Source organism: Eschscholzia californica, unplaced genomic scaffold (genome assembly GCF_041429995.1).
Source record: "Eschscholzia californica isolate CP2 unplaced genomic scaffold, dmEscCali1.0.p SCAF_3, whole genome shotgun sequence".
NCBI classification, from domain to species: domain Eukaryota; kingdom Viridiplantae; phylum Streptophyta; class Magnoliopsida; order Ranunculales; family Papaveraceae; genus Eschscholzia; species Eschscholzia californica.
In genome coordinates, this window is record NW_028238420.1 from 63198595 (window position 1) to 63224802 (window position 26208).

General features: G+C 37.3%; 3 protein-coding genes and 1 long non-coding RNA gene across 7 annotated transcripts; 2 read left to right on the plus strand and 2 right to left on the minus strand.

Moving 5' to 3' along the window:
• Positions 1–3694: 3694 nt before the first annotated feature.
• Positions 3695–4702, minus strand: LOC147553125 (uncharacterized). The gene has a single exon (XM_086668682.1). It carries the CDS (start codon positions 4700–4702, stop codon positions 3695–3697), a length of 1008 nt encoding a protein of 335 aa, XP_086524808.1.
• A 476-nt stretch (positions 4703–5178) lies between these two features.
• LOC147553126 (uncharacterized) lies at positions 5179–9149 on the plus strand. Of its 2 annotated transcripts, XR_015238072.1 has the most exons (4): positions 5179–5305; positions 5431–5532; positions 6170–6207; positions 9032–9149. It is a non-coding gene; the product is annotated as an uncharacterized LOC147553126 (long non-coding RNA). The 2 variants fall into 2 exon arrangements; XR_015238073.1 differs by lacking the exons at positions 6170–6207; positions 9032–9149 and adding an exon at positions 5897–6019.
• Positions 9150–9815: 666 nt separating this feature from the next.
• On the minus strand, positions 9816–11734 carry LOC147553127 (tubulin alpha chain). The gene is made up of 4 exons (XM_086670482.1): positions 11520–11734; positions 11198–11432; positions 10733–11103; positions 9816–10642 (listed from the first exon to the last, which is right to left on the minus strand). The coding sequence occupies exons 1-4, from the start codon at positions 11610–11612 to the stop codon at positions 9989–9991; spliced, it is 1353 nt and encodes a 450-aa protein (XP_086526608.1). The 5' UTR covers positions 11613–11734; the 3' UTR covers positions 9816–9988.
• Positions 11735–18974: 7240 nt separating this feature from the next.
• On the plus strand, positions 18975–25901 carry LOC147553128 (ABC transporter B family member 19-like). Of its 3 annotated transcripts, none has more exons than XM_086670485.1 (11): positions 18975–19198; positions 19295–19567; positions 19697–19751; positions 19833–20008; positions 20214–20414; positions 20545–20804; positions 20901–21217; positions 21300–21523; positions 21919–22738; positions 22882–23123; positions 24353–25901. In XM_086670485.1, the coding sequence occupies exons 1-11, from the start codon at positions 19193–19195 to the stop codon at positions 25559–25561; spliced, it is 3783 nt and encodes a 1260-aa protein (XP_086526611.1). In that variant the 5' UTR covers positions 18975–19192; the 3' UTR covers positions 25562–25901. The 3 variants fall into 3 exon arrangements, with proteins under 3 accessions (XP_086526611.1, XP_086526612.1, XP_086526609.1); XM_086670486.1 differs by having other exon boundaries at positions 19180–19567; positions 24353–24600; positions 24696–25901; XM_086670483.1 differs by having other exon boundaries at positions 19180–19567.
• The last annotated feature ends 307 nt before the right edge of the window (positions 25902–26208 follow it).

The following is a 26208-nucleotide window of genomic DNA, read 5'->3' on the forward strand; positions in this document are numbered from 1 at the left end:
GACAAAAATGACATTAAAAGCCATGGAAGGGACCATTAAATCTTGTTTGTGAAAGGTTGGTATCAAACTCTTTCCATGAAGGTGGGTATTTCAACTTGACACGGCTTTTCTATAACTAGATAGGCCTTATAGCTAAATTGACAGAATGAGATTAGATCAATCCCCCAATTTTCTATTTAGTCTGCCAATTTCTTATTACAGTTCCTTCTCATTTCCTTTATGGCATTATGGTAGTGACATGAAAAAGATAAGAGAACTTACCATCCACTTTTTCTTAATGGTCTGCCTCAATATTAAGATTCGAGGTTAGCCTACAAAATTCAGTTTTCCTTGGATTTCCATTCACAAGGAAAAAATTGGGGCACCCATATTATTGCTATTGGTGCCCTTCTTTAGAACTGCCCAAAAGATTGTGGGAGAAGTTGTTAATTGAACCTCTAAATCTTCTTCAATGGTTCGGATACATCGTATAATAGAATATGGACATAACGGTCACAGAAAATATGGAAAGGGCATAACTGTACTAAAGACCATCGCAACCCTAACTAAACATTCACAACAACCTTAGACAGACTATGACCTTGAGAGTAACAACATCGTCAAGACTTGAACCAACAACATCTTCGATTTCGAAAGAATGCAAAACTTTTGGGATACAGTGCAATCTGCTGTGAAGAACAAAGTTGCAAGTGAATAGATAAGGAAGGTGTCTTTAGAACTTCCAAAGTTGAATATACAAGTTACAAGTGATGGCCCACTCTTATTTAGTTACCCATTAAATAAATGGGTTGTTTCCCAAATGACCCTCTACCTTATGACGAGCTTCCCGCGTAGCTTCCTACTTTATCGAAAATATCCAGATGACCCCCTTTCTCCGTTACAGTCACATGTCCATTGAATTCTTTTTCCTTCTCCCAAAACTACCGTTCCGCGTTGCCATCTCTCTCACCACCTCATCATTTTCTTCAATAAGGTCGCCGACCGACCAAAATTTTCGGCGACTGGCCGACGACCTTCATATTTAAAAAAACAAAATTGAAGCTTCAACAGATCTGGTTTGGGTTTCCCCAAACCCTAGTGGAGAGAGAGAGAGAAAGACGGAAAGAAAAAGAAGAAAAAAATATGTTTTTTTTTTAAGTATGAAGGTCGTCGACCGGTCGCTGAAAATTTTGACCAGTCGACGACCTTATCGGAGAAGATGATGAAGTGGTGAGAGGGATGACGTGACAGAGAGAGATGTTGACAATGCCGGAGAGGGGAAAAAAATTAACAGACATGTGACTATAACTGAAAAAGTGGTCCATCTGGATATTTTCGATAAAGTAAGGGACTACGCGGGAAACTGTTCATAAAATAGGGGGCATTTGGAAAATAATCCTAAACAAATCACTCCTTTGGTAAATAATAAAAATTTTTGAAGTACAAACACTTGAGTGATTTTCTTTCAACAAAAAAAAAAAAACACTTGAGTGATTTTCTTTTGCTTTCCCCCAATATTTTTTTCTAGACCTTTTTTAAGATTTTTTTCTCTCTCCTCCGACCACTACTACTATCTCTCCCTCTCTCCAACTCTTCTCTTCCTAACACTTCTGTTTATCTTGTTTTTATCTCTGTTCCACCCCGTATTTCTTTCCTCTTCGCACTCTTTATCTGTTCCGGCGAAGAAGACAATTCTCTTTCGTTCAAATACAAATTTAGTTTGGGAGATCACCCCAAACTTGATCGGCTACGGGAGACTCTCCCTTCGTCAGATCAAATAAAAAGAGGAAATATGAGACAGAGGGACAAGGAGATAGAGAGAGAGGAAGATAAAGAAATTATGGTGGTTGTCGGAAATAATAGTCGTAGATAAGACGAGACGAAGAAAAATAAGAAATTTGGTGCCCCAAAAATATCTGATAAAATCTACACTCCTTTAAAGTTTTATAGGGGCCCTCCATTTTTGATAAAAGGGCCCTTCCTTTAAAAGCGCCCCCAAAAGCTCTCATTTTGGTTAGAAGTGCCACTCTTGAAAAAGGCAGTCTTCCTCTAGTTTGACCTAAGGGTAAAGTTTTCATCTTCCTCATAACCTCTTCTTCTTCTTCTTCAGTTTATCTTTTCTCTCTCTGTATAATCTATCACCTCTATCACGTACTACCACCATTTTGATCTTAATCTCTCCTTCATTCTCTCTTGGTTTCTCTCCCGTGGCCTCTTTCTCCCTCCTTTCATCTTCCTCTTTCATCTTCCTTATAACCTTAGGTTTAGTTTGTTTTGGTTTTTTGAATACATTGTTTGAATACTTGAATCTACTGGTTAGCAACACAAGGAAGAAGATTTGCGGACCTTATTTGGAAGCATTTCGTCTGGAAGTGCGTGAAAATAAAGAGAGATAGAAAACCTCCAAGTGAGCTTTTCGGTCGCACCAAACCGAAAAGATACTGGTGGCAAATACGGTGGGCTCGAGCCGTAAATATTGCATAATTCGCCCTGAGCCCAGTAACTACTGGACCAATTTTCGGTGGGCTCGAGCCGAATTATGCAATATTCACGGCTCGAGCCCAACGTAAAATGTTGCATAATTTGACCAGAACCCACCGTAAAATGTTTCATAATTCGGTCTGAGCCCACCGAATATTGGGTCAGTAGCACAAGTAGTTCTGTTTCATCTTCTTTTTCAGGTTATCTTCTCTCTCTCTCTCTCTCTCTCTCTCTCTAAAATCTATCACCTCTATCACTACCGCCAATTTCATCTTCATATCTCCCTCATTCTTTCTCAGTTTCTCTCTTCTCTCTCCCTCTTTTCATCTTCATCTCTTCCTCTTTCATCTTCCTCAAACCCTAGGTTTAGTTTTTTTTAAAGTTTGGGTATCAAATAAGTGGAAGAAGATGAATGTTGAGGGATTTGAGTTTTGAAGAGATTTAGGGTTGAGATACACTCTTAAAGTGAGATTTTTTAAAACCCTGCATGGAGGGGCTTTTAACCAAACAATGTCATTGACTATTTACCAAGTCAATGAATTCATGGGAGGCCTTTTAACAAAAATATGAGGGCCTATAAAACTTCCCAATTTTGTGTCCGGAACAAAAGGAGGTCATCAAATAAAGATGGGTCCACTAGGCCCAAAATTCTCTCAAGACTTTCTGTATACGCCTCGTATAAATCGAGCTGCGGTTTTTTAATTAGTTTCGCGGGAAAAAAAGAACTCTTCATTATTTCAGCAGCTGAAAACGGAAATTTTTTCGAATCTTTCGTTAAAATGGGAATTTGATTTTCTCTCTCTTCTTCTTCTGGAGTCCACTATGATGATGGTTTATGAAGCCCTCGTCGGATTTTTTTCGCACAGGTAACATTTTGCTCCATCAAAATCATTTTCTTGTTCGAAACATTTGGTTTCATTTTTCCTGCTGATAACTTCATAATATTGATTTCTAGCAGATTTTTATTGAATTTGAGCAATTTGAGATTCTGGAAGAGGGCGGTGAAATCCCTAGATATTAATTATGTAATTAGTCCAAATTGGTATTTCGTATTTAGAGGAAAAGACAATTTGCTTTATGCATTCTGTGTATTATATAATAGTTGATCTTCAATAATTTACAAGATTATTGATGGTCCCCAATTTCCTTCTACAACAAAATCTAAAACTAGGGTTTATATTCTATTCTAAATGTCTAGGGATGGAGTTAGGGTTTGAAACAATCTAATTAAACCCTAGAACAAGATTGTCTCACTACATATTCGAAATTGGAACCTACTTGGGTGTTGAAAGTTGAAAACTGCAAGTTTGTAAGGAACCATGACCATGTCGATCCCGGCATTATTCCTGTTAACCAAGTCATCTATACGGGTCATTGGCACAATATTCCTGTTAACCAAGTCGGTGAGTTCGGTAATGAACTCGGTATAGTTGTAAGGAACCATGACCATGTCGATCCCGGCATTAATACCTTGTTCAATAGAATAGCTGTAATTTTCATGCATCGGATAGGTAATCTTGTCGATTCCTTGCCAATCTGAAATAACAAAACCACGAAAACGTAGCTTCTCCTTGAGAAACCTTGTAACCATATCGCGATTAGAGTGCATTTTTACACCATTCAGACTCGAGAAGGAGACCATCACGGTCGAAACTCCCTTGATGATCGAAGCATAGTATGCAGGCATATGAATATCACCTTGTAATCCTGTAACAAGGTCTGTCATGTTCTTAACAATCTGGTAGTCCTCGCTATAGCTTTCGTAGCACCGACCCCACCTAGGGTCACGACAAACGGCAATACATGGAGCATCTCTAGTGACTCCTAAACCAACATTGTGAGGAAATATTGTGGCTTTATACACATTATTATGGCCATGTACTGCATCAATTCCATAAATCATCGGTATGCCAAGACGGGTAGAAAGAGCTCCGTTTTGGAACTCATTTACCATATTTACCCATGTCTCGGGCGAAGCTTGTGGAACAGGAACGCTACCTCCGGCACTCAATAGGCTACCGATAAAGTAGTTTTTCATTATATCAGCAGTTATATTAACTCGATCGAGTTGGGTCATCTGACCAATTTTCTCTGCTAAAGTCATTTGCTTCATAAGATCTTTAATTCGAATACCCATAGGCTGTTTAGGATCTTTGTATTTCATATATTCTTCAGATCGTGCCATGGTTGTGTCAGTAGATAAAAGCAATATGGCCACTGTGAGGAGCAAAATTTTCGACATCTTTATATGATTATATTATTCTTTAGAAAATTAACCTGTGATTATGGTAAAGGAGATATTTCACTGATTCTTTGAGGATGAAGTTAATGGATTAATAGGAGGTATTTATACCTAAAAAAACAGTTAGTTTTAGATTATATTCAAAGAGATAAGAAAGTATAAAACTGAAAAGAGCCCAATTTAGTAAGTATTAGCTAAGAAGATTTCCATTAAATTTTGACTGATAATTATCCAAATTTACATCGAATATTTTGACACCCAGTTTCCTAATTTATCCAAATTTTACCTAAGCACAACTATGTTTAAACCCTTCTTATTTAGAATTTGATTCCATCACTCCTGCAAATGCTCACATGAACCAGTAGATCGAAAAGTGTATTATTATGGAGCTGTTGACAAAGTTATTTTGTATGTTGTTATTTTATTTCCATGGATAAACATTTCGATGGTAGTAATTTGATGTATCTGACTAACAGTCACCAGGTAAGATGTTTCGTACTGGAGAGATGTCTCCTGGAAAGCAGCAAGCAAGCAAGGCTGCCCAGTGAACCCCACTACTGGTGGGAGTGAAGAAGACACCATCGATACTGTCCAAACCCATTAGTACTGTCCTGAAACCATCACTATTCACTAAAAAATTTTAACGCTGCATCTTTAGTTGCTTATTGGGAAGATTTGCGAAGGACTTCAAGACGAATTTGCGGCCTCATGCAGTAGTAACAATGCAGGAAGCACCACTAAGCTTTTTTTAAGGCAAAACCTCGGGGCCAGATGGCATGGAGGGCCAGGGATGGAAGGGTTGAAAGTGATGAAGTATAAGAATTAAGAAGGTGCATTTTTCTCACTTTCTTTTTTCTAGTATTGTCAGTGCATGAATTTATTATGACTAGGTTGGTTGTAATTTGTAGTGATATTGCTCTTTTTTTGTGAACAAGATTGGTGGTTGTGACGTTTGATTAGTTCAGGTCGTAGTTCGGACTTTGGAGTGACATACGTTTTCTTGTTGGGTAAACAAATACTTCTGTTTGAAGCTGTTGAATTATTGTCATTTCCAAGTTAACTCGGAAAAATAAAACCAGGAGTTCATCAAGGTCAAGACATAAGGAAAGATCATGTTACTAGTAGCAATACTGCAATAGTAGTGGTAGCTGATTGAGTGCCTAATTCAAAACTAACTTCTGGATTTCATTTCAGTCTTGGAATTCCTAACAAGGGGAGTAAAATTGATGTACAGAAACCAAATCATAACAAACAAACAAACAATCTGCGAGATTAGAAGCAGATTAGCCTGCATGAAGACTTGATGATTTAAAAGGGTTCTTTCAATCCCTTATTCTTTCTTTGCATTTATTGAAAGCTTTAGTTCATGTCGATTTTACCTTCTAACATGGGTTTCTCTCTATTCTTTGTGATCTTTATCTATATACCTGACTGATGATTAAGTTGCAGAAATATTTATTTTGTCAGGAGGGTCTACTTACTTGCAAGACAAAATGCTAGCGGAGGTAAATATAATTTCATTTTCTTGAAATTACTATGTATCTTTTCTTTCTTGTGTACCATGTATCCTATATTACATGTTTAGATTTCCATAGTTTGTTTGACTCTTTGATTATAATTATACTTTAGGGTTTATGGTAATTTCTCACCCAAAACCTAAATCTATTTGCTTATAGGTGCTACTTGATAACGGTTTTGCTATAGGTAGGAACGCTTATCACATATTGACACCCTACCAGTAATCATATCCAGTTAAAATTAGAACAAAGTTCAGACAGAAGACACTAAGTTTAATGAGTCATCGGTCAACCGACAGTAAATCGTGCCAGTAAAAGTTAAACAAATGAACATTAGGGTTAAACGTCTGATATATTGACATAAATATCTCTCAACTAACTATTACTTTGTTAATTTCGAGTTTGCGGGTTTATACCAGAATCCATAGACATATTTTTTATACAGAGGAACTAAACTAATAGTCGGAAAGTTTACTAAAGAGGGATGTTCTGAAAGAATAAGATCTCCTTTTCTAGTTTGTCTTTCTCGACTTAGTCTCAAGCCCAAACCCAAACGGGAAGAGAGGGTCATAATGTGAGTCCCCCACGTTCATTGGTAGTTGATCGACGGATTTGAACCAAGTTCTTGCTAACTTGCCTGTGAACCCATAATCGCCAAATAGACCATCAGCCACTCCTTGGCCTTCACTGCCAGGGAGCCAAGCAGCCACAAGAGCATCCATTGATGCAACATAAGGTTCAATCACGACCGGACGCCCTGAGATGACGACGACAACACATTTAGTCGCTCCACAAACATTGGTAATTGTGGTTGGACCTGGCTCAGGGATTGTGAGATTCAAATTGTCGCCCTTTGTCTCTGCATATGGGTGTTCTCCAACTACAACAATGGCATAGGAGAAGTTGTTTGACTTGATGAAGCTAGCATCTGGGTTCTCATTGTAGACAACTTCGGTTCCTTGGTCGACAGTGGCTCTGACGGCATCGAGGATAGTTGTTCCTTCGGTGAGGTTATTCCCGCTAAGTCCTTGCCACTCAACGGTCCAACCACCACATTGATAGCCTAGGTTATCCGCATGAGTTCCTGCAACAAGTATCTTTGGAGCTTTCTTAGGAAGGGGCAACAATGCTTGATCCGACGATTTGCCATTCTTCAGTAACACAAGCGACTTACGGACGGCTTCCCTAGCCAACTCCCTGTGCTCCTTGCATCCAACCTTATCAGCAAGCTCAAATCAGCCAGGGGATTTTCAAACAGACCCATGGTAAATTTAACCCGCAAAATTCTTTTTACTGCATCATCTATACGGGTCATTGGCACAATATTCCTGTTAACCAAGTCGGTGAGTTCGGTAATGAACTCGGTATAGTTGTAAGGAACCATGACCATGTCGATCCCGGCATTAATACCTTGTTCAATAGAGTAGCTGTAATTTCCATGCATCGGATAGGTAATCTTGTCGATTCCTTGCCAATCTGAAATAACAAAACCACGAAAACGTAGCTTCTCCTTGAGAAACCTTGTAACCATATCGCGATTAGAGTGCATTTTTACACCATTCAGACTCGAGAAAGAGACCATCACGGTCGAAACACCCTTGATGATTGAAGCATAGTATGCAGGCATATGAACACTAAGTAAATTATGCCAACTTGTAATCGTATTGTTCTCATTTATTCCATTGATAGTTCCACCATCACCTACATAGTGTTTCGCGCAAGCTGCAACTTTGTCTTTTCCACCAACATAAGGAACGCCTTTCCTAGAATTGGCAGGAATATCACCTTGTAATCCTGTAACAAGGTCTGTCATGTTCTTAACAATCTGGTAGTCCTCGCTATAGCTTTCGTAGCACCGACCCCACCTAGGGTCACGACAAACGGCAATACATGGAGCAAAAGCATACTGGATGCCCGTTGCTCGAACTTCCAAAGCAGTTGCTACTCCAATCTTCTTGACAAGATTAGCATCTCTAGTGACTCCTAAACCAACATTGTGAGGAAATATTGTGGCTTTATACACATTATTATGGCCATGAACAGCATCAATTCCATAAATCATCGGTATGCCAAGACGGGTAGAAAGAGCTCCGTTTTGGAACTCATTTACCATATTTACCCATGTCTCGGGCGAAGCTTGTGGAGCAGGAACGCTACCTCCGGCACTCAATAGGCTACCGATAAAGTAGTTTTTCATTATATCAGCAGTTATATTAACTCGATCGAGTTGGGTCATCTGACCAATTTTCTCTGCTAAAGTCATTCGCTTCATAAGATCTTTAATTCGAATACCCATCGGTTGTTTAGGATCTTTGTATTTCATGTATTCTTCAGATCCTGCCATGGTTGCGTCACTAGATAAAAACAATATGCCCACTATGAGGAACAAAATTTTTGACATTTTTATTGGATTAAATTATCCTTTAGAAAATTAACCTTTGATTAAGTAAAAGTGATATTTCAGACCGGTTCTGTGAGGATGATGAAGTTATTGGATTAATAAGAGGTATTTATGCTTAAAAACAATTAGTTTTAGCTAATATTCAAAAAGATAAGAAAGTATATAACTGAAAGGAGCCCATATTTAGTAAATATTAGCTGAGAAGATTTCCATTAAATATTGTCTCATGATTATCCAAATTTACATGAGAATATTTTGACACTCACCTAATTTTAGCTAAATAAAGACTATGTTTAAACCCTTCATATTTAAAATGTAATTTCATTACTCGTGCATATGCATTGTTATTTTACTTCCACGGATAAACATTTTGATGATAGTAATTTGATGTATCTGACTAACAGTCACCAGGTGAAGATGTTTCTTAGAGCGATGTCTCCTGGAACGCAGCAAGCAAGGAAGGCTGCCCAGTGAACCCCACTACTGGTGGAGCAAAGAAGACACGACTAATACTATCTTGAAACCATCTCTGTTCACCAAAATTCGTAAACGCTGCATGTTAAGTTCTTATTAGGAAAGAGTGCAGAGGACTTAAAGATGAATTTGTGGTCTCATACAGTAGTGGCAATGCAGGAAGCACCACTAAGCGTTCTTTGAAGACAAAAGCTTGGGGTCAGATGGCTTAGGACCAGGGTAGGTCTACCTTTGTAGCCTCCTCTATACTTAGTTCTGGAAAAACGTCAATAAATTTTTGTGATAGTCGTCGGTTTTGTGATACTTTAGTAGTAGCAAAGGTATTTTTGTTATGGTACAAATCACTTGTCTCTGTAGTTTGATGATTTGTTAATTCTGACCAGTTGTGAAATCTTTTTAAGAAAATTCTCATTGTGAAATCTTACCATATTATTGTAGGTTACTCTGATCCGATAGTCGGTCTTGGGAAGCACCTCATTTTGGTCGAGACTCCGAGAGGTACTACTATCTTAGTGACTTGCCAATCAAGCCTCCCCGGGACAGAGATATAACCCGGGATGGCTTGGCACCTCTATCATACGGGCCAGGTCTGGACCAGTTCCCCTGCCAATCCAGTCCTATAAGCACTGTTAAGCTAAATTAATAAGGGAAGAATCATTAAGGAAGTTCCTTTCATTCATAGAAGCTAAATTTTTGAATGAACTGATATAAAGATCAAGTCTGAAAACAACTACATAATTCATTAATACCAACACAGACAAATCTACCCACAAGAAACTAAAAAACAGAAACAACATAAAAAACAAAGATTACTACTAATCATTCATTCTGAAAACCAATGAGTCCATTGATTTTCAAACAAAAAACTTCATTTAAAACTACTAAACCAATCCACTAGTACTCATCAGCGTCGTCATCATCTCCTTCAGCAGACTCAGCTCCAACTTCCTCATAATCCTTCTCCAAAGCAGCCAAATCTTCACGAGCTTCCGAAAATTCTCCTTCTTCCATACCTTCACCAACATACCAATGAACAAATGCCCTTTTCGCATACATAAGATCAAACTTATGATCGATCCTCGAAAACACCTCAGCAACACTAGTCGAGTTCGAAATCATACAAACAGCTCTCTGAACCTTAGCTAAATCCCCACCAGGAACAACTGTGGGTGGTTGATAGTTAATTCCACATTTGAATCCAGTTGGACACCAATCGACGAATTGGATTGTTCTCTTCGTCTTGATGGTTGAAACAGCTGCATTCACATCTTTAGGAACAACATCTCCTCGGTACATCAAACAACATGCCATGTATTTTCCGTGGCGAGGATCACATTTAGCCATCATAGATGAAGGTTCAAAGGCACTGTTAGTGATTTCTGCAACTGATAGTTGTTCATGGTAAGCTTTTTCTGCAGAAATTACAGGAGCATATGAAGAAAGCATGAAATGGATTCTTGGGTATGGGACTAAATTAGTCTGAAACTCTGTAATATCCACATTCAAAGCTCCATCAAATCGAAGCGAAGTCGTCAATGATGAAATAACCTGAACAAAGAAAAAACCCATCTTAGTATCAAGTTTATAAAGTTTATAGGTCTAAAACATTAAGGTACACAGTAATATCTACCATTTTACCTGAGATACAAGCCTATTGAGATTGGTATAAGTGGGTCTTTCGATATCCAAAGATCGACGACAGATATCGTAAATAGCTTCATTATCAAGTAGAACAGAGACATCAGTGTGTTCAAGAAGGGAGTGAGTTGATAAAACACTGTTATAAGGTTCAACAACAGATGTTGAAACTTGGGGAGAAGGGTAAACAGTAAACCCTAGTTTTGATTTTTTTCCATAATCAACTGATAACCTTTCAAGAAGTAAGGATCCAAGACCAGATCCAGTACCACCACCAACAGCATGAAAAACCAAAAACCCTTGAAGCCCAGTACAGTTATCGGCGAGCTTTCGGATCCGATCAAGACACAGATCTACGATCTCCTTCCCAACTGAGAGTAAACAACAATGAAATCTGAGTTAATAAATGATTAAAAAGAATGAATCTAAAAAAGGGGGGGTTTTAGATTTGAAGTTTGATCTTACTTGTGTAATGGCCTCTAGCAAAGTTGTTAGCTGCATCTTCTTTCCCACTGATGAGTTGTTCAGGATGAAACAACTGACGGTAAGTACCGGTACGAACTTCATCGATGACAGTTGGTTCAAGATCTAAGAAGACGGCACGAGGAACGTGCTTTCCGGCACCGGTTTCACTGAAAAAAGTGTTGAAGGCATCATCTCCTCCACCAACAGTTTTGTCACTAGGCATCTGTCCATCAGGCTGAAAGTAGAACAAAAAACCAGAGTTAGGGCAACCTTTAGATCTACCAAAGAACACAAAAGAGAAGATGGGGGGTTAAAAGGGTACCTGAATGCCATGTTCAAGACAGTAAAGCTCCCAACAGGCGTTTCCGACTTGGATTCCAGCTTGACCGATGTGGATTGAGATGCACTCTCTCATTGTTGGTTCTGACTGTGGAGTAGTAGAGAGAGAGAAAGTTTAGATAGAGAAAGAGAGAGGGGGTAGCAGAGACGTATACAAAGACGTCTAGGGTAGAGAGAGAGAAGGATAACAATGTTGGTGGGGTTTGATGGGAGATGAAGTTGTTTAATATAGGGCAACAGAGATGGGGAATGAGCCGTTTCAGATTTTGAATTTTGAATTTTGAAAATTGGGGGGGAAGGAATCTGGGATAGTGGGATCCCAGCTGGCCACTCTGCCGTTATGGTCAAGAAAATTAACCTCGAAGTTTGAATTTTTGAAATTTTTTTTTTTTCTTAGGGCGGTTTTGATGGGGGTTTACTAATGTGTATCACCTAGTTATGCTACAATACATTTGATGGTGTTTCAACATTTATTTAGGGCATACGATAGGAGACTTGAAGTTGACACCTCAAAAACTAGGGCACAAGGCAGGGAGAATTGCGAGTTGGTTCAGATGGTTCGAAATGCCCAGGTTCGTAGTGCTTGTACAGTCGTAATAGCCGACCCTTGGCTATGGTATGGGCGTATGGTTGAGTCTGTCTGGCTACGAGACATAGTGAATCATAGGACTTTGAGTCTCATTTGAGTGCTAGCTCCCATTTATGTCTGAGTATCGTTGTAAGTTTGACGGACTAGTTAGTAGACGTTGATTATGCGAGATGTCGTGGGTTTCTTTCAAAAGTATGTGTTACAGTAATCCGAACAACTTTGAATTTTGACCTATTTTTGTGGATTATAGCTTATTCGAAAGAGATATATATTGGTTCAACAATATCTTTTGATCAGATGTCTATTCACTCTTATAGGTAGCTAGACAAAATTTGTTGTTCATGAGTTAGTTGTGGGCAATTAATTTATTTTATCTTCTTTTACCTAGATCCCACTCTGATATATGCAACTCAACTTTTTGCCCAATATGGGCGTTAGGTGAAGCTAATACTTATGGGTACACAGAGTCATCTTTTCACACTTCTTGAATTTTCTTTGCCATTTCAATAGAAAACACCACTCATTTGGTGTCTATTGGTTCATTTAAATTTTTGTTATTTATGGGGTTCCACCAAAAGCTTGGAGAATGGTTGTTATCTTGCTTAGAAATTGGTCCTACAAAAAGAAAATATTAACACATGAAATGTCGCTCCGTGAAGGAGCAAGAGCTCGCTCCATGAAGGAGCAAGAGCTCCACTAATGAGGATCTCTCTTTAAGTGTAAAGAGCACCATTGCGAGAACGTTCTGTGTTGTTTGAGGCCTAAGATTGGGCTCATGGACTTTTCGGCTCATCTAGGCATGCCTATAGCCTCTCCTATGGAAAGGCCGCCCACGTGTCTCTAGGTCCCTCGAGGATATCATGTGTTTGTATTACATACAATATGTATTTTGTACCTTTATTTATGCAAACTATACTGTGATTACACAAATATGATATTCAAATTAAAAGCATTGAAGTGGAAAAGAAAAGGGATGTACAAGTGTCCAATCTTCCTCTAAATTTTTGAATATGCAACTCGAAGATAGTTGAATCATAATTGGAGTTTGTATTTGTGATGTACAAGTGTCCAAATTTATTTTTAATTTCTTACTACAAAAATATTGACTTCAAACTTCAATTGTGTCAATCATTTCTTTCTATAACAAAGAAAGAGAGGAAAATAAGAAGTTGAAGAAGAACATAAAAAAGTTCCCAAAAGATGAAAAACAAAATTAAAATTTTAAAAAATGAAGTGGAGTTAAACTAGTCATAGTTGGGAGAGGGTTGCAGTCCTTTGGGAGGGGCTCCCAACCTCTTGGGGAGCTCAGCGCCCAGCCTAATGGCTATCTTCTTAGAGTATCCATGCTGGCGGTTGGGCTTCCAAATATTTGGATTTGTGTCATCCAAACTTAATATTTGGAAAAATATTTTTGATGATCCTTGAGCACAATAAGCTTTCAAAACCTTTGGAAAAATAAACTTTTGCTGGTCTTTGAGCACAATAAGCTTCCATAATCTTTGGATTTGTGTCATCCAAACCTAATATTTGGAAAAAGAAACTTATTGGTGGTCCTTGAGCACAATAAGCTTCAATAAGCTTCGAGAATCTTGGCCTTGTTTGGTTTGTGTCATCCAAATCAAGACTAATAAGCAATAGTTTAGATGATCTAGACATTTTAGATGATCAATCTTTCTTTGATTGCGTATTGTGTCAGTGTTTGTGGTAACCAACTCCAAATTTGGAGGAAAATAATGAGAAGATGAAACTTATGAAGAAGAACAAAGGACAAAGAAGAGAAAGGAAAAGAGAAGACGAGAAGAAATTTGCAGGTGCCTATAATATTTTGGGCACCCATAGTCCATAAACAAAATGGCCATTTTAGGTGGTCCGAGTAACAGAAAGGCCTTTTGAAGAATAATGGGTCTGCAAAATCCCCCCTCCCTAGAAATAGAGAGATTTTAAATACACTCACCATTTTTGTTATGTGCACTCACATCAAATGTAGTAATTTTTATCGAAGTCAAAGAAGATGGAGAGTGTGAGTGCATTTAAAGTTCCCCTTAGTACAAACTACTGCTTTCTCACTATAAAGCTATAATATATGGTCGGTTGAAGTTATGCTAGATAACGACTTCTTAATTCAGATTTCAAATAAGGCATCATGGGTCTGTCTTATGAATTAAAATAACATTCTAAAATCTATTTCGAGACAATCAAGATCTTGAGTTAGAGCTCATAATCGAATTAGGGTAAAAACAAACGCGACTTAAGTCTTATTGCATCATCTCGTTTAATGATAAAAACAAAACACAAAGTAGAAGGAAAAAAGACCCTAGCTTTATCAAGAGATGAAATCATCTAAAAGGTCCAGCCATATCTGGCTTGAGTCCTTTATTAGGGCTTTTGCATGACAAGCTATGGACTGTCAAAGGCCAAACTAATCACTACTATCTTACATGTAAGATAATCTATATGTTGAGTTGGGTAACTAATTACCAACATGCATGCCAGGATAATGATTAGATCTAATTTGCTTTTCTTAGCTCATCACTTTATTTCTTAATCATAACAATCTCTTCTTCTTCTTAATATATGCTTATTTAACACTCTATTAAACCTTCTATTGTGGGTCCAAGACCCATCCAACTCTTAATTTGGATCTCAATTAATTATTGCATTGAACCTTAATTAATTATAGCTTGGGTTAACTAGAAAACTATGCTAATTAATGGTTGGGACTAGCTTAGGGGTTTCTAAATATTTGATTATTATTCATGTGATTTCACAATGTTTTAAAGTCGGAGACGAGTCCGAGTCACACACATTTGAAAATAAAGTAGTAATTTGAGCTTATTCAGATATGTAGAGTTATTTCAATTCATAATATTTCATTTGGGGATTTTTTTGTTATTGAGGCGGGTCATAGATTAAAAAAAATAATACTACAGTATCTTAATTTTGTTTGCCTAAATTAATTAGGGCATCACTTGTATTGCATAAAAATTACCTATAATTAAGTGATACATGTGTAAAAGCTATTTCACTAATTGTGCATTTAGCTAGGATTATCAAGATACTCTCATACTTAATGAGCTCAAGGATTTCCTACCATATGATTCAATAAGAAATCATAATGATAACAATGTTGGTTGTAAAAGTAAAAGTTTCTTCCTAAGCTGTTTTTTTTTTTTTTTTTTTGTTGAAGTCCTAAGCTGTTTCTTGGTGGTCCTAAAGAGCTTTCAATGGACTTTAATTGGTCCCATAAGCTTATTTTGTAGCTTGGGTTGATGATTACTCATTAACATGGTTAATTAGAGCTAAAATACACATAGTATGCTAGATTGATTTAATTCTAAAAAAAATGTGGATTTGGGGAAGAACCAATAATCCGAAAAAGAAAAGAAAAGAAAAGTCATGCATTCAATAAAACTACTTTAACCATGCAAGAACTACTAAAGCTAATATTAGCTCCTAAGTACTAAACAACATTATTTTTCTAGCTCCTACATTTTAAACAACTATTTAGTAGGTAAGAATATAGCTCAAAGTTCACATAAAGCAATTAAGTTATCTATTCTTTTTTTTGAACTTCCCCACCAAGAATAGAGGATAGATTTATTCATTTCTAGGTTGTGTCTGATTCGTCTTTCGTTAAGAAACGCCATCTTTTTAATTAGGATTCTGTTCCTTTAGTAGTTTTTTTAAAGATCGATATATTTTTTCAGTGACTAACTATTTCTTAGTTGATATCTTTTTTTTTTTACTGATTAGTTGATATGTACTATACGAGAAGAAATTGTAACCAAATTCTCGGTTTATTTCTTTATTGTTCCTCATCATTCATGGTCTCTATCTAACTTAACCAAACATCTAGAAACATTTTAACTATACTTCTAGATTTTTGTAAAATAACTCTTTCTTTTCCTCAAACTATAGGTGATTTTACGTGGTTTATGGATAATAGTCGCTTAGATATAACCCTGGAATTATGGATTTTGGATCTGGATCTTATCAAATTATGAACCAAACAATCATGGATTAGGTAGAATAACTTAATTATTTTTATCTCCCTATACTTGAATATTCTTTCCATATTTTGTTAAGTAGGTGGGGTTTAGATTGAAGAAATTAAGTGGTCCAATAAAGGGGATTCTTTGTCCATGATAAAAAATAATAATTTCGTCCAGTGGATGTTGTTTGGTGATTATTAAATTCCATAATGTCCCTAACAAAAATATTTTCTTTGATGTGATAAATAAATTCACCAACTTAATTGGCGGGATATATATATATATGTTTCTTTTCACCACAGTATATCAGTATATGTTTTGATTTGAAATGTCATGCAATTGATGCATTAAAATCGACCAACATTAAAGATTTTGTGTTTGAACGCCAACCGACCAATTTCCTCATATTTGTTGCTAATTTAACTATTAAAACGTTAAGCATCTTGTCTTCGATTTGTTATTTTACTTCACAAGTTGAGGAAATTGGACGCTCGATCAATCTTGTTAGTTTTCTGTTTGTAAAATTTTCATCATCTTTTAAGTTTGAATCACTAATAATTTTATTTCTTATTATAATCTTGATTGAATGATGAGATAATGGTTTGCTCAATTAGTCAATCTATAGGGTTTTTATAGGTAGAGCTACAAAATTCTAAGGGACACTTCATCCTACTCAATTCAATTCTAGTTTTATTTTCAATGTCCTAAGTTTAGTTTTCTAAGAGTCAGTCAGATCTGAATTAGTACTATTGTTATAAGAAAAATGGCCGAAGCATCTCAACTACCCAATTTTCGTATCACAATACTATCTTTTTAAACATAACTCAAAGTCAGACTCTCAAGTAAGATTCTAAAATTATTTTCTTCTCGCTACTATTTTTCATCGATGTTAAATAGGGTGAGATTTAATAGGGCAATCCTAGTCAATATGTTCACATGATTTACAAACAAAATATCCTTGATGGAACAAGTTTCTTGTCTGGACTAATATTAATTCACACTAAATGGGGACTAGACTTGTTTAGGCATAGGAAACACAAACATAACTTTGGTCTCCTACTTAGTATTGTTTTCTCTCACTATGTACACATATCTTTGTCAAGATTTTTCATGATAAAACTATAAGACCATATTAGTGAGAGAGAGAGAAGGAGAGAGTTGTTATATTCAGCTAACAAATAAATAATCTGCCCTTGAAAGGAATGAATGGCAATAATTTGGAAGATAGATCGAGAAGAACATGTAGGTTGGTTAGAAGACTCAAAATGATTTTATATGAGGCAGATTTTTTATGGATTTAATCTATGTTTGACCCACCAAGAAAAAGGGCATGCTGAAAACCCTAATCATTTTGTCTAGTGACCGATTATTACTTATCAAGGATAATCATCTTTCTTCTTCGAAAATCTGATGATTATTACTTTAGTAAGATAAGCAAAAAAAAGGTTTATAAATTTTCATTTGTAACTAGGACTTTATTTAAGTAACATTGTTCTTTACTTTTTTTGTTGAACGAAGTAACATTGTTCTAGTGTATGAATTTTTACCAAACATAAGTTTTACGCTTTGGTCCTCTTTATGCAAATGGCATAAACGAGTGGAAAAATTTCTACATGGTTCTAATTTTATTCAAAAAAAAAATTTACTAAATTTTGGATAGTTCCTATCATCGGTAGATCAGAACCCATCTTTTTACTGGCACACTACAAGAACTTCTGTACATTTACAATAAGAAAAATGAGAGAAACAAAAAACTTTGAATTTACACATATAACTGATCATATCTCAGACATCAAAAAATGAGAGGCCTAATGACAATAAGAAAAATGAGAGAAACAAAAACCTTAGCTTGGAACTATCACAAATCCAAGCTAGACTCAATGAATAAATGACATGACATGCTTCTAGGCCTAAATAATACTCCAATTGTCAAGCTATAATAAAAAAATCCATCTAAGGACAAAAAAGAATCAAACTAAGATCAGTAGTGAAGCTAAATAGAGAGGTGGGGTGGGGAGTAGCCCGATTGACAATAAATGGGGAAGATGTCCTTGAGCCACCATTTTAAGTTTGCTTGGACCAGTATTTAAAAGGGTTATTTCCCTAATGGCCCCCTACTTTGTGACCAGCTTCCCGCCTGGCCCCCTACTTTACAAGAAATACCTATATGGCCCCCTTCCGTTATGACACCGTCAGTCTCTCTCCTCCATCATGTTTTCTCTCTCTGCCAACTCACGCCACATCATCTGTTACGCCACCTCATCACCTTCTCCGGCAGAGGTCGCCGACCGGCCAAATTTCCGGCCGACGACCTTCAATTTTTTTTTCTCTCTCTAAAACAATTTTTTTTTTTTTTTTTTTTATTTCTTCTCACATCTCTCTCTCTCTCTAAACACCGGCGAAGGGGGTTTCCCTTCGCCGGAGCTGTTCGTGATGAACCATAGGGAAACCCCCTTCGCCGGTGTTTAGAGAGAGAGAGAGATGTGAGAAGAAATAAAAAAAAAAAAAAAAAATTTTTTTTAGAGAGAGAAAAAAAATTTGAAGGTCGCCGGCCGGCGACCTCTGCCGGAGAAGGTGATGAGGTGGCGTAACAGATGATGTGGCGTGAGTTGGCAGAGAGAGAAAACATGATGGAGGAGAGAGACTGACGGTGTTATAAAGGAAGGGGGCCATATGAATATTTCTTGTAAAGTAGGGGGCCAGGCGGGAAGCTGGTCACAAAGTAGGGGGCCATTAGGGAAATAACCCTATTTAAAATGTTAACTAGATTCTAGGGCTAGTACTAGTATTTTACTAAACAACAGTGTGTAATTAACCATGGTTAAAATTCTCATCTACCTCCTTCCTTCCTTTCCTATGGTTCGTTCTATAATACTAACGAACTCACCCGCCAAGTCTTCCTACTTAATCATTCATTCTTTCTCTTTCTCTTCTACCTCTCACCCGGCCCTATAACAACAACAACTCTTCCATCTTCTTCTTCTCCTTCAACACTAATACACAGTATATATAGAGAGAGAAAGTAGATACTAATTCCACTCTGTTACTTCATTTGACACAGACAGTACTAAGTTAATGGCAGCAGAAACCTATTATTAGGCCAATCTGTGAATTAGTTTTCATCAATTCTCTCTCTCTCTCTCTCTATATATATATAAAAAGGTTTTTGAAATGGAGGAAACAACAGAATCAACAACGACAAGAGTAGGAGTAGAATTGGAGGAGGAGGAAGAAGATGATAAGAAGAAAGAAGGGAGTAGTAGTATTCCATTTTACGAGTTATTCTGTTTCGCTGACAATTTAGATAAAACATTAATGAGTATAGGAACAATTGGAGCTATTATTCATGGTTCAGCTACTCCTGTTTTTTTCTATTTATTTGGTCAAATGGTTAATGGTTTTGGTCAAAATCAATCTGATCTTCACAATATGACTTCTCAAGTTTCAAAGGTACTTCTATTTATAAAACCAAACTTCCTTCATTTCATCACTATAATCCTTATTATACTACTCCTACTAGTATTGAAATTTTCCAAATTCTGATTATGAATTTTTCATTTCATTTCATTATAATGGCAGTACGCTTTGTATTTCATTTACTTCGGAATCGTTGTCTGTATATCATCATACGCAGGTATAATCATCACAATCTCTCTCTACTTTCTCTATCTAGTTTCTTTCTCTCTCTAGGTTTTGATAAATCATGTTTTTACAGAGATTGCTTGTTGGATGTATACGGGAGAGAGACAAGTGAGTAAATTAAGAAAGAAATATCTAGAATCAGTTTTGAAGCAAGACGTTGGATTCTTTGATACAGATGCTAAAACTGGAGACATCGTTTTTAGTGTTTCTACTGATACTCTTCTTGTTCAAGACGCCATTAGTGAGAAGGTCCCTATATCTTTCTCTCTTTATCTTTTCCCCTAATTTTTCTTTCGCTTCCGTGCATTTTAGCAAAACTGCCTTAAAATACGCTTTTTGTCGCGTGGGGTTTCTTATGATTTCTTTTGTTCAACCAAAATGAGTAATGAAACATGAATTGATCTTTTTTGTTGTTATTGACTTGTTTTTTTGGGGGGATGTGGTTTTGGTTTAGGTTGGGAATTTCATACATTATCTATCAACATTTCTGGCTGGATTAGTTGTGGGTTTTGTATCAGCATGGAGACTTGCATTACTAAGTGTAGCTGTGATTCCCCCAATCGCTTTCGCCGGTGGTTTGTATGCTTACACTCTTACCGGTCTTACTTCCAAGAGCCGAAAATCATACTCAAATGCCGGTTCAATCGCCGAGCAGGTAAACCTAAAAATCATCTCTCTCATCATGTTTGTTCTTAATTTTGTGTGAAAATTTACTGTCCATCTTTAGGCCATTTGTTATAGAAACGATATTGTACAAGTTCGGACTGTTTATTCGTTCTACCCAGGTTATTGTACAAGTTCGGACTGTTTATTCGTTTGTGGGAGAGAGCAAAGCCCTCGATTCGTACTCTGATGCAATACAAAGCACATTGAAACTTGGTTACAAGGCAGGAATGGCTAAAGGCCTCGGAATTGGATGCACATATGGGATTGCTTGTATGTCTTGGGCGTTGGTTTTTTGGTATGCTGGAGTTTTCATAAGGAACGGACAGACCGATGGTGGGAAGTCATTCACTGCAATCTTTTCTGCCATTGTCGGTGGCATGTAAGATCAGTTAGTTTATGTAACTTCTTAATTCGTCCAGATTGAAATAAAACTTTTTATGTATCATTCCTTTAATTGTCTGTCTGATTTGTGTAGGAGCTTGGGACAATCATTTTCTAACCTAGGAGCATTTAGCAAAGGCAAAGCAGCTGGATTCAAGCTAATGGAAATAATCAAGCAAACCCCATCCATAGTTCAAGACCCCACCTACGGGGTATGTCTGGACGATGTTAAGGGGAATATAGAATTCAGAAACATAACCTTCAACTATCCATCAAGACCAGATGTCATCATCTTCGAAAACTTTTCCATCTTCTTTCCTGCTGGAAGGACGGTTGCTGTGGTGGGAGGAAGTGGGTCTGGCAAGAGTACTGTTGTATCTCTTATTGAAAGGTTCTACGATCCAAATGAAGGTAATTGGGAATTTCGTCGCTTATTCGCTATAAAAGTTTAACTTTAGTTTTATCAATAACTTTTCCACCCATTGTTTTATAGGACAAATTTTGTTGGATGGTAAAGATATAAAGACCCTACAACTGAAGTGGCTTCGTGATCAGATCGGTTTGGTGAACCAAGAACCAGCTCTCTTTGCAACCACCATACTAGGAAACATCCTCTATGGAAAGCCTGATGCAACCATGGCAGAAGTAGAAGCTGCATCTGCTGCTGCCAATGCACATAGTTTCATTTCTTTGCTTTCCGACGGTTATAACACACAGGTGAGTATTTTACAGTTTAACAAGTTCAAATTCCTTCCCAGAATGTAAAATGATGAATTTATGGGGTAGTTTAGATTCAAGTGGTTCCTTAAAATTTCTCCTATCTTACTACATATAAATAAAAGATAGAATCAGAAGTTCAACAAAACCTATCTGTCACAGTAAATGGATCCAGCTTTTGTACATAGTTTTCGTTGCTATAATCCATTACCCGTTCAAAAAGAAAGAAAAAGTAAGAGTGGTAATTTTTTGTGTGATATCGAGGTCATATCGATCAGGGCATTAGGAGCATGGTTTGTTGAAGTCAAACTATTCTTAGTAAAGGTCTACTTCAGTTCTGAAACTAGAAACATGAGTTAATATATGTACATTTTTTTTATATATGGAATCATCAGGTGGGAGAACGCGGAGTCCAATTATCTGGCGGACAAAAACAAAGAATTGCCATAGCAAGAGCTATGTTGAAGAACCCGAAAATTCTCCTCCTTGATGAAGCCACGAGTGCTCTAGATGCAGGCTCCGAGAGCATTGTCCAAGAAGCTCTAGACCGCCTTATGGTTGGCAGAACAACTGTTGTTGTCGCACATCGCCTTTCCACCATAAGAAATGTTGATAGGATCTCCGTTATTAACCAAGGCCAAGTTGTTGAGACTGGAACGTACGAAGAACTGATTGCTAAATCTGGAGCCTTCGCCTCCTTAATTCGATGTCAAGAAATAGATAGAAATCGAGACTTTGGTGCTTCTTTAACTCTCCGTTCACTTTCATCACGTTTAAGTCATTCACTATCAACCAAGTCCCTGAGTCTTCGATCTGGAAGTCTAAGAAACTTGAGTTATCAGTACAGCACAGGAGTAGATGGCCGGATAGAAATGATATCTAATGCTGACACTGACCGGAACAATCCAGCACCTGATGGTTACTTCTTCAGGCTTCTTAAGTTGAATACGCCTGAATGGCCATATGCAGTCATAGGGGCTATTGGAACAATCTTATCAGGATTTATTGGTCCAACTTTTGCAATTGTCATGAGCAATATGATTGAGGTTTTCTATTATAAAGATCTTTTGGCTATGGAGAGGAAATTGAAGGAGTTTGTTTTGATATTTGTTGGAGCTGGGGTTTATGCAGTAGTTGCATATCTGACTCAATACTATTTCTTCAGTATAGTTGGGGAGAATCTAACCACTCGAGTAAGAAGAATGATGCTTGAAAGTATGTATCCTTTCATTCTTTATTGTAACTAGTATGCGACTTTTGGCTTCTATAACTAAAAACCTTCATGCATATATATCCTATTTGGTTAATTTCTAGTTTTTAAAGGGAATTTAGTTTGGTCACTGTTCTGTTGTATGCAGCAATCCTAAGGAATGAAGTGGGGTGGTTTGATGAGGAAGAGAATAGCTCATGCCTTGTTGCAGCTCGTTTGGCCACAGATGCTACCGATGTGAAGTCCGCTATGGTTGAGAGGATTTCCGTTATACTTCAGAACATGACGTCACTTCTCACGTCGTTCATAGTAGCTTTCATAATTGAATGGAGGGTCTCTCTCCTCATTCTAGCGATCTTCCCTCTTCTAGTCCTTGCGAATTTCGCTCAGGTATGCATCTTTGCTCTTAACTTTGAAAATATTGATCAAAGACTGCTAAAACTTTCTTGATAATTATTATCTTCTAGATTCCGTGAGACACAATATGGTGTGTGTTTCCACACATACTGACTTGCAAATATTTAGTCTACGACACATATTATTGAGTTCCTATTCCTGAGGGCTGGTCATAGCTATAGTTTTACATACACTATAACATTCACTCGCACGTAAAACACAGGACAGAAGTGTCGAAACTAGGCAGAATCTAACCCGAAAAATCAAAAGTCAAAGACCAGCATTGGCATTCCTTCAAAATTTCTATAACAATGTCTATATTCCCAACTACACACATTCACACTCATCAGATACTGACTGAACTCTTCTGTCCTTGGTAAAGTTGAGCTTCCACTGCTTTTGCTGTCTAATCTTAATCCCAGTCTGTGTGTGTGTGTCTTTTACTGATGAACTTGGGTTACATTTATCTATGGACATTGATTTTGGTAGTTCTTGCTACAGATGGTTAGGTAGATTCACAGTATAAGTACCTAAACTGTTTCAGTGTCTTTTTTCCACTTTTTTCTTGTACCCTGCTAGTTGCTACCTTTCTGCCACTACCAATCTAAGCTTGAATATCTCAATTACTTTTTCTTTTTTACTTACTTTATCTCTTCTTTACTTGTCATTTTTATGAGGATATGTATCAAATCAAGCATGACTGCTGAAATCAGAATTGTACTCTGTTTGGAATCTCAATCAGCAAGAGAGAAATTGAATGTGCATTCACCACCCCAGTCCCAACCTATATGTCCTACTGTCCTAGACTCCTAGGTTAACCCTATACCTTGTCTTTTTGTGCTTTAAAGTTCTCTCTCAACTGTGAATGACAGTTTCCTAGTTATTACCAGCCTAATATATATCCTAAATCTTGTTTAAAGGCTTCAAGTCTAGGGCTGGTAGGCCGTATAAAGATTAACCTGTCAACCCACCTATTCATATATATGATAATTAACCAACTTGGAAGTTGGAATAGATCTGGTACTGTTGTTGGTACAAATTATTGATTCAAGTTTATTACTTTTATAAGTGCACATTTCAAACAATCATAGAGGAAAAATGACTAAAAAAGCAGACTTGTATGTTGAGGATTCTATGTGAATAGTTTAGGTAAATCTTAACAATGAAAGAGTTACAGATGCATTATTCTGACAGTGATCCTGTTGTTTAACTTTACCACGCAGCAACTTTCTTTGAAAGGGTTTGCTGGAGACACGGCTAAGGCGCATGCCAAAACAAGCATGATTGCAGGTGAAGGTGTGAGCAATATCCGAACTGTGGCAGCCTTCAACGCTCAAGATAATATCCTCTCTCTCTTCTCTAACGAGCTAAGAATCCCAGAGCTTCGAAGTCTTCGTCGAAGTCAATCAGCTGGCCTACTTTTTGGTGTTTCACAACTTGTCCTCTATGTATCAGAAGCTGTTATTCTCTGGTATGGTGTTCACCTTGTGAACAGAGGTATCTCAACTTTCTCAAAAGTAATCAAGGTCTTTATTGTGCTCCTCATCACCGCCAATTCCGTTGCAGAAACTGTTAGTCTTGCCCCTGAAATTATCCGAGGCGGAGATGCTATCAGCTCTGTTTTCTCTATCCTCGACCGGTCAACTAAGATTGATCCGGACGACCCAGAAGCTGAAACTATTGAATCTCTTCGAGGGGATATTGAACTACAACATGTTGAATTCTCATACCCATCGCGGCCTGAACTCATCGTATTTAACGACTTACACCTCAGAATTCGCGCTGGAAAAAGCCAAGCTCTTGTTGGTGCTAGTGGTTCGGGAAAAAGCTCGGTCATATCATTGATTTCGAGGTTCTATGATCCAACATCAGGTAAAGTTTTGATCGATGGGAAAGACATTAGAGGTCTAAACTTGAAATCTCTTAGACTCAAAATCGGGTTAGTCCAACAAGAACCAGCATTATTTGCAACAACTATTCTTGAAAATATTGCATATGGGAAAGAAGGAGCAACCGAGACAGAAGTAATTGAAGCAGCAAGAGCAGCAAATGTGCACGGATTCGTGAGTGGATTACCTGATGGGTATAAGACTCAAGTTGGCGAAAGAGGGATACAACTCTCAGGCGGACAAAAGCAAAGAATAGCGATAGCAAGAGCAATACTAAAAGACCCAACGATTCTACTACTTGACGAGGCAACAAGTGCATTAGACGCCGAGTCAGAAAGTGTGCTACAAAAAGGGCTTGAGAGGTTAATGAGAGGAAGAACAACGGTTCTTGTAGCTCATCGATTATCAACTATAAGAGGGGTGGATAGTATTGGAGTGGTTCAAGATGGGCGAATTATCGAACAAGGGAGTCACTCTGAACTACTAAGTCGAACCGATGGTGCTTATTCTAGATTATTGCAGCTACAACACCAATTTAGATAAAGAGTTTTGATTGAAAGGGGTGCCTCCAGCAAATTTGGGTATTGTTTGAGAGATACTCTCATTTTCTTTTCTTCTTTACAAAAGTTTTTATGAAATGAAAGCATCAAAATTATCAAATTAGGTGTAGATATGGGAGGAGTTAGTTACTTAAGATGATATTCATGAAAGAATATTGATATCTCAGTGTTTGATCTTTGTGATTGTGAGGGGAAGTAGAAGAGAGGAATGGGTTCATTTTGTAGACCTAAATTGGTCACTCTGACTTCACCCATATTAGGAAAAAAAAAAACAGAACAGATCTATTGCTATAAATTTGATAATCTAAAAAATTATCATGAAAGTGGAACTTAGAAAGCAAATTCATTTGAATGGGTTTTTACTATTAAAACAACTCATAATGGGCCTTACTAGGCCTATGTTTTTACCGTCTCTATCACCACCACTACTATCTTTCTGATTCATTTGAATGGGTTTTTACTATTAAAACAACTTCGGAAGCGAATTCATTTGAATGGGCTTTTACTAATAAAACAACTCATAATGGGTTTTTATTTAATTCTTGTCGTCGACAGAGTGGAGTTTCGGCTTACACAGACAATAGGAAAAATGTGTGTGCCCCACACAAATTTGACAATGAAGTCACCCAA

What these genes read in the sequence shown, in the direction of transcription:
- LOC147553125 (XM_086668682.1), bottom strand. Translation starts at nt 4,702, where the DNA reads ATGTCGAAAATTTTGCTCCTCACAGTGGCCATATTGCTTTTATCTACT.
- LOC147553127 (XM_086670482.1), bottom strand. Translation starts at nt 11,612, where the DNA reads ATGAGAGAGTGCATCTCAATCCACATCGGTCAAGCTGGAATCCAAGTC. An exon ending in GTCTTGAACATGGCATTCAG is followed by an intron (nt 11,433 to 11,519) that starts GTACCCTTTTAA and finishes TTCTACTTTCAG; the next exon opens with CCTGATGGACAGATGCCTAG. An exon ending in TCAATAGGCTTGTATCTCAG is followed by an intron (nt 10,643 to 10,732) that starts GTAAAATGGTAG and finishes TTCTTTGTTCAG; the next exon opens with GTTATTTCATCATTGACGAC.
- LOC147553128 (XM_086670485.1), top strand. An exon ending in TGACTTCTCAAGTTTCAAAG is followed by an intron (nt 19,568 to 19,696) that starts GTACTTCTATTT and finishes TTATAATGGCAG; the next exon opens with TACGCTTTGTATTTCATTTA. An exon ending in AAGAAGAATGATGCTTGAAA is followed by an intron (nt 22,739 to 22,881) that starts GTATGTATCCTT and finishes TGTTGTATGCAG; the next exon opens with CAATCCTAAGGAATGAAGTG.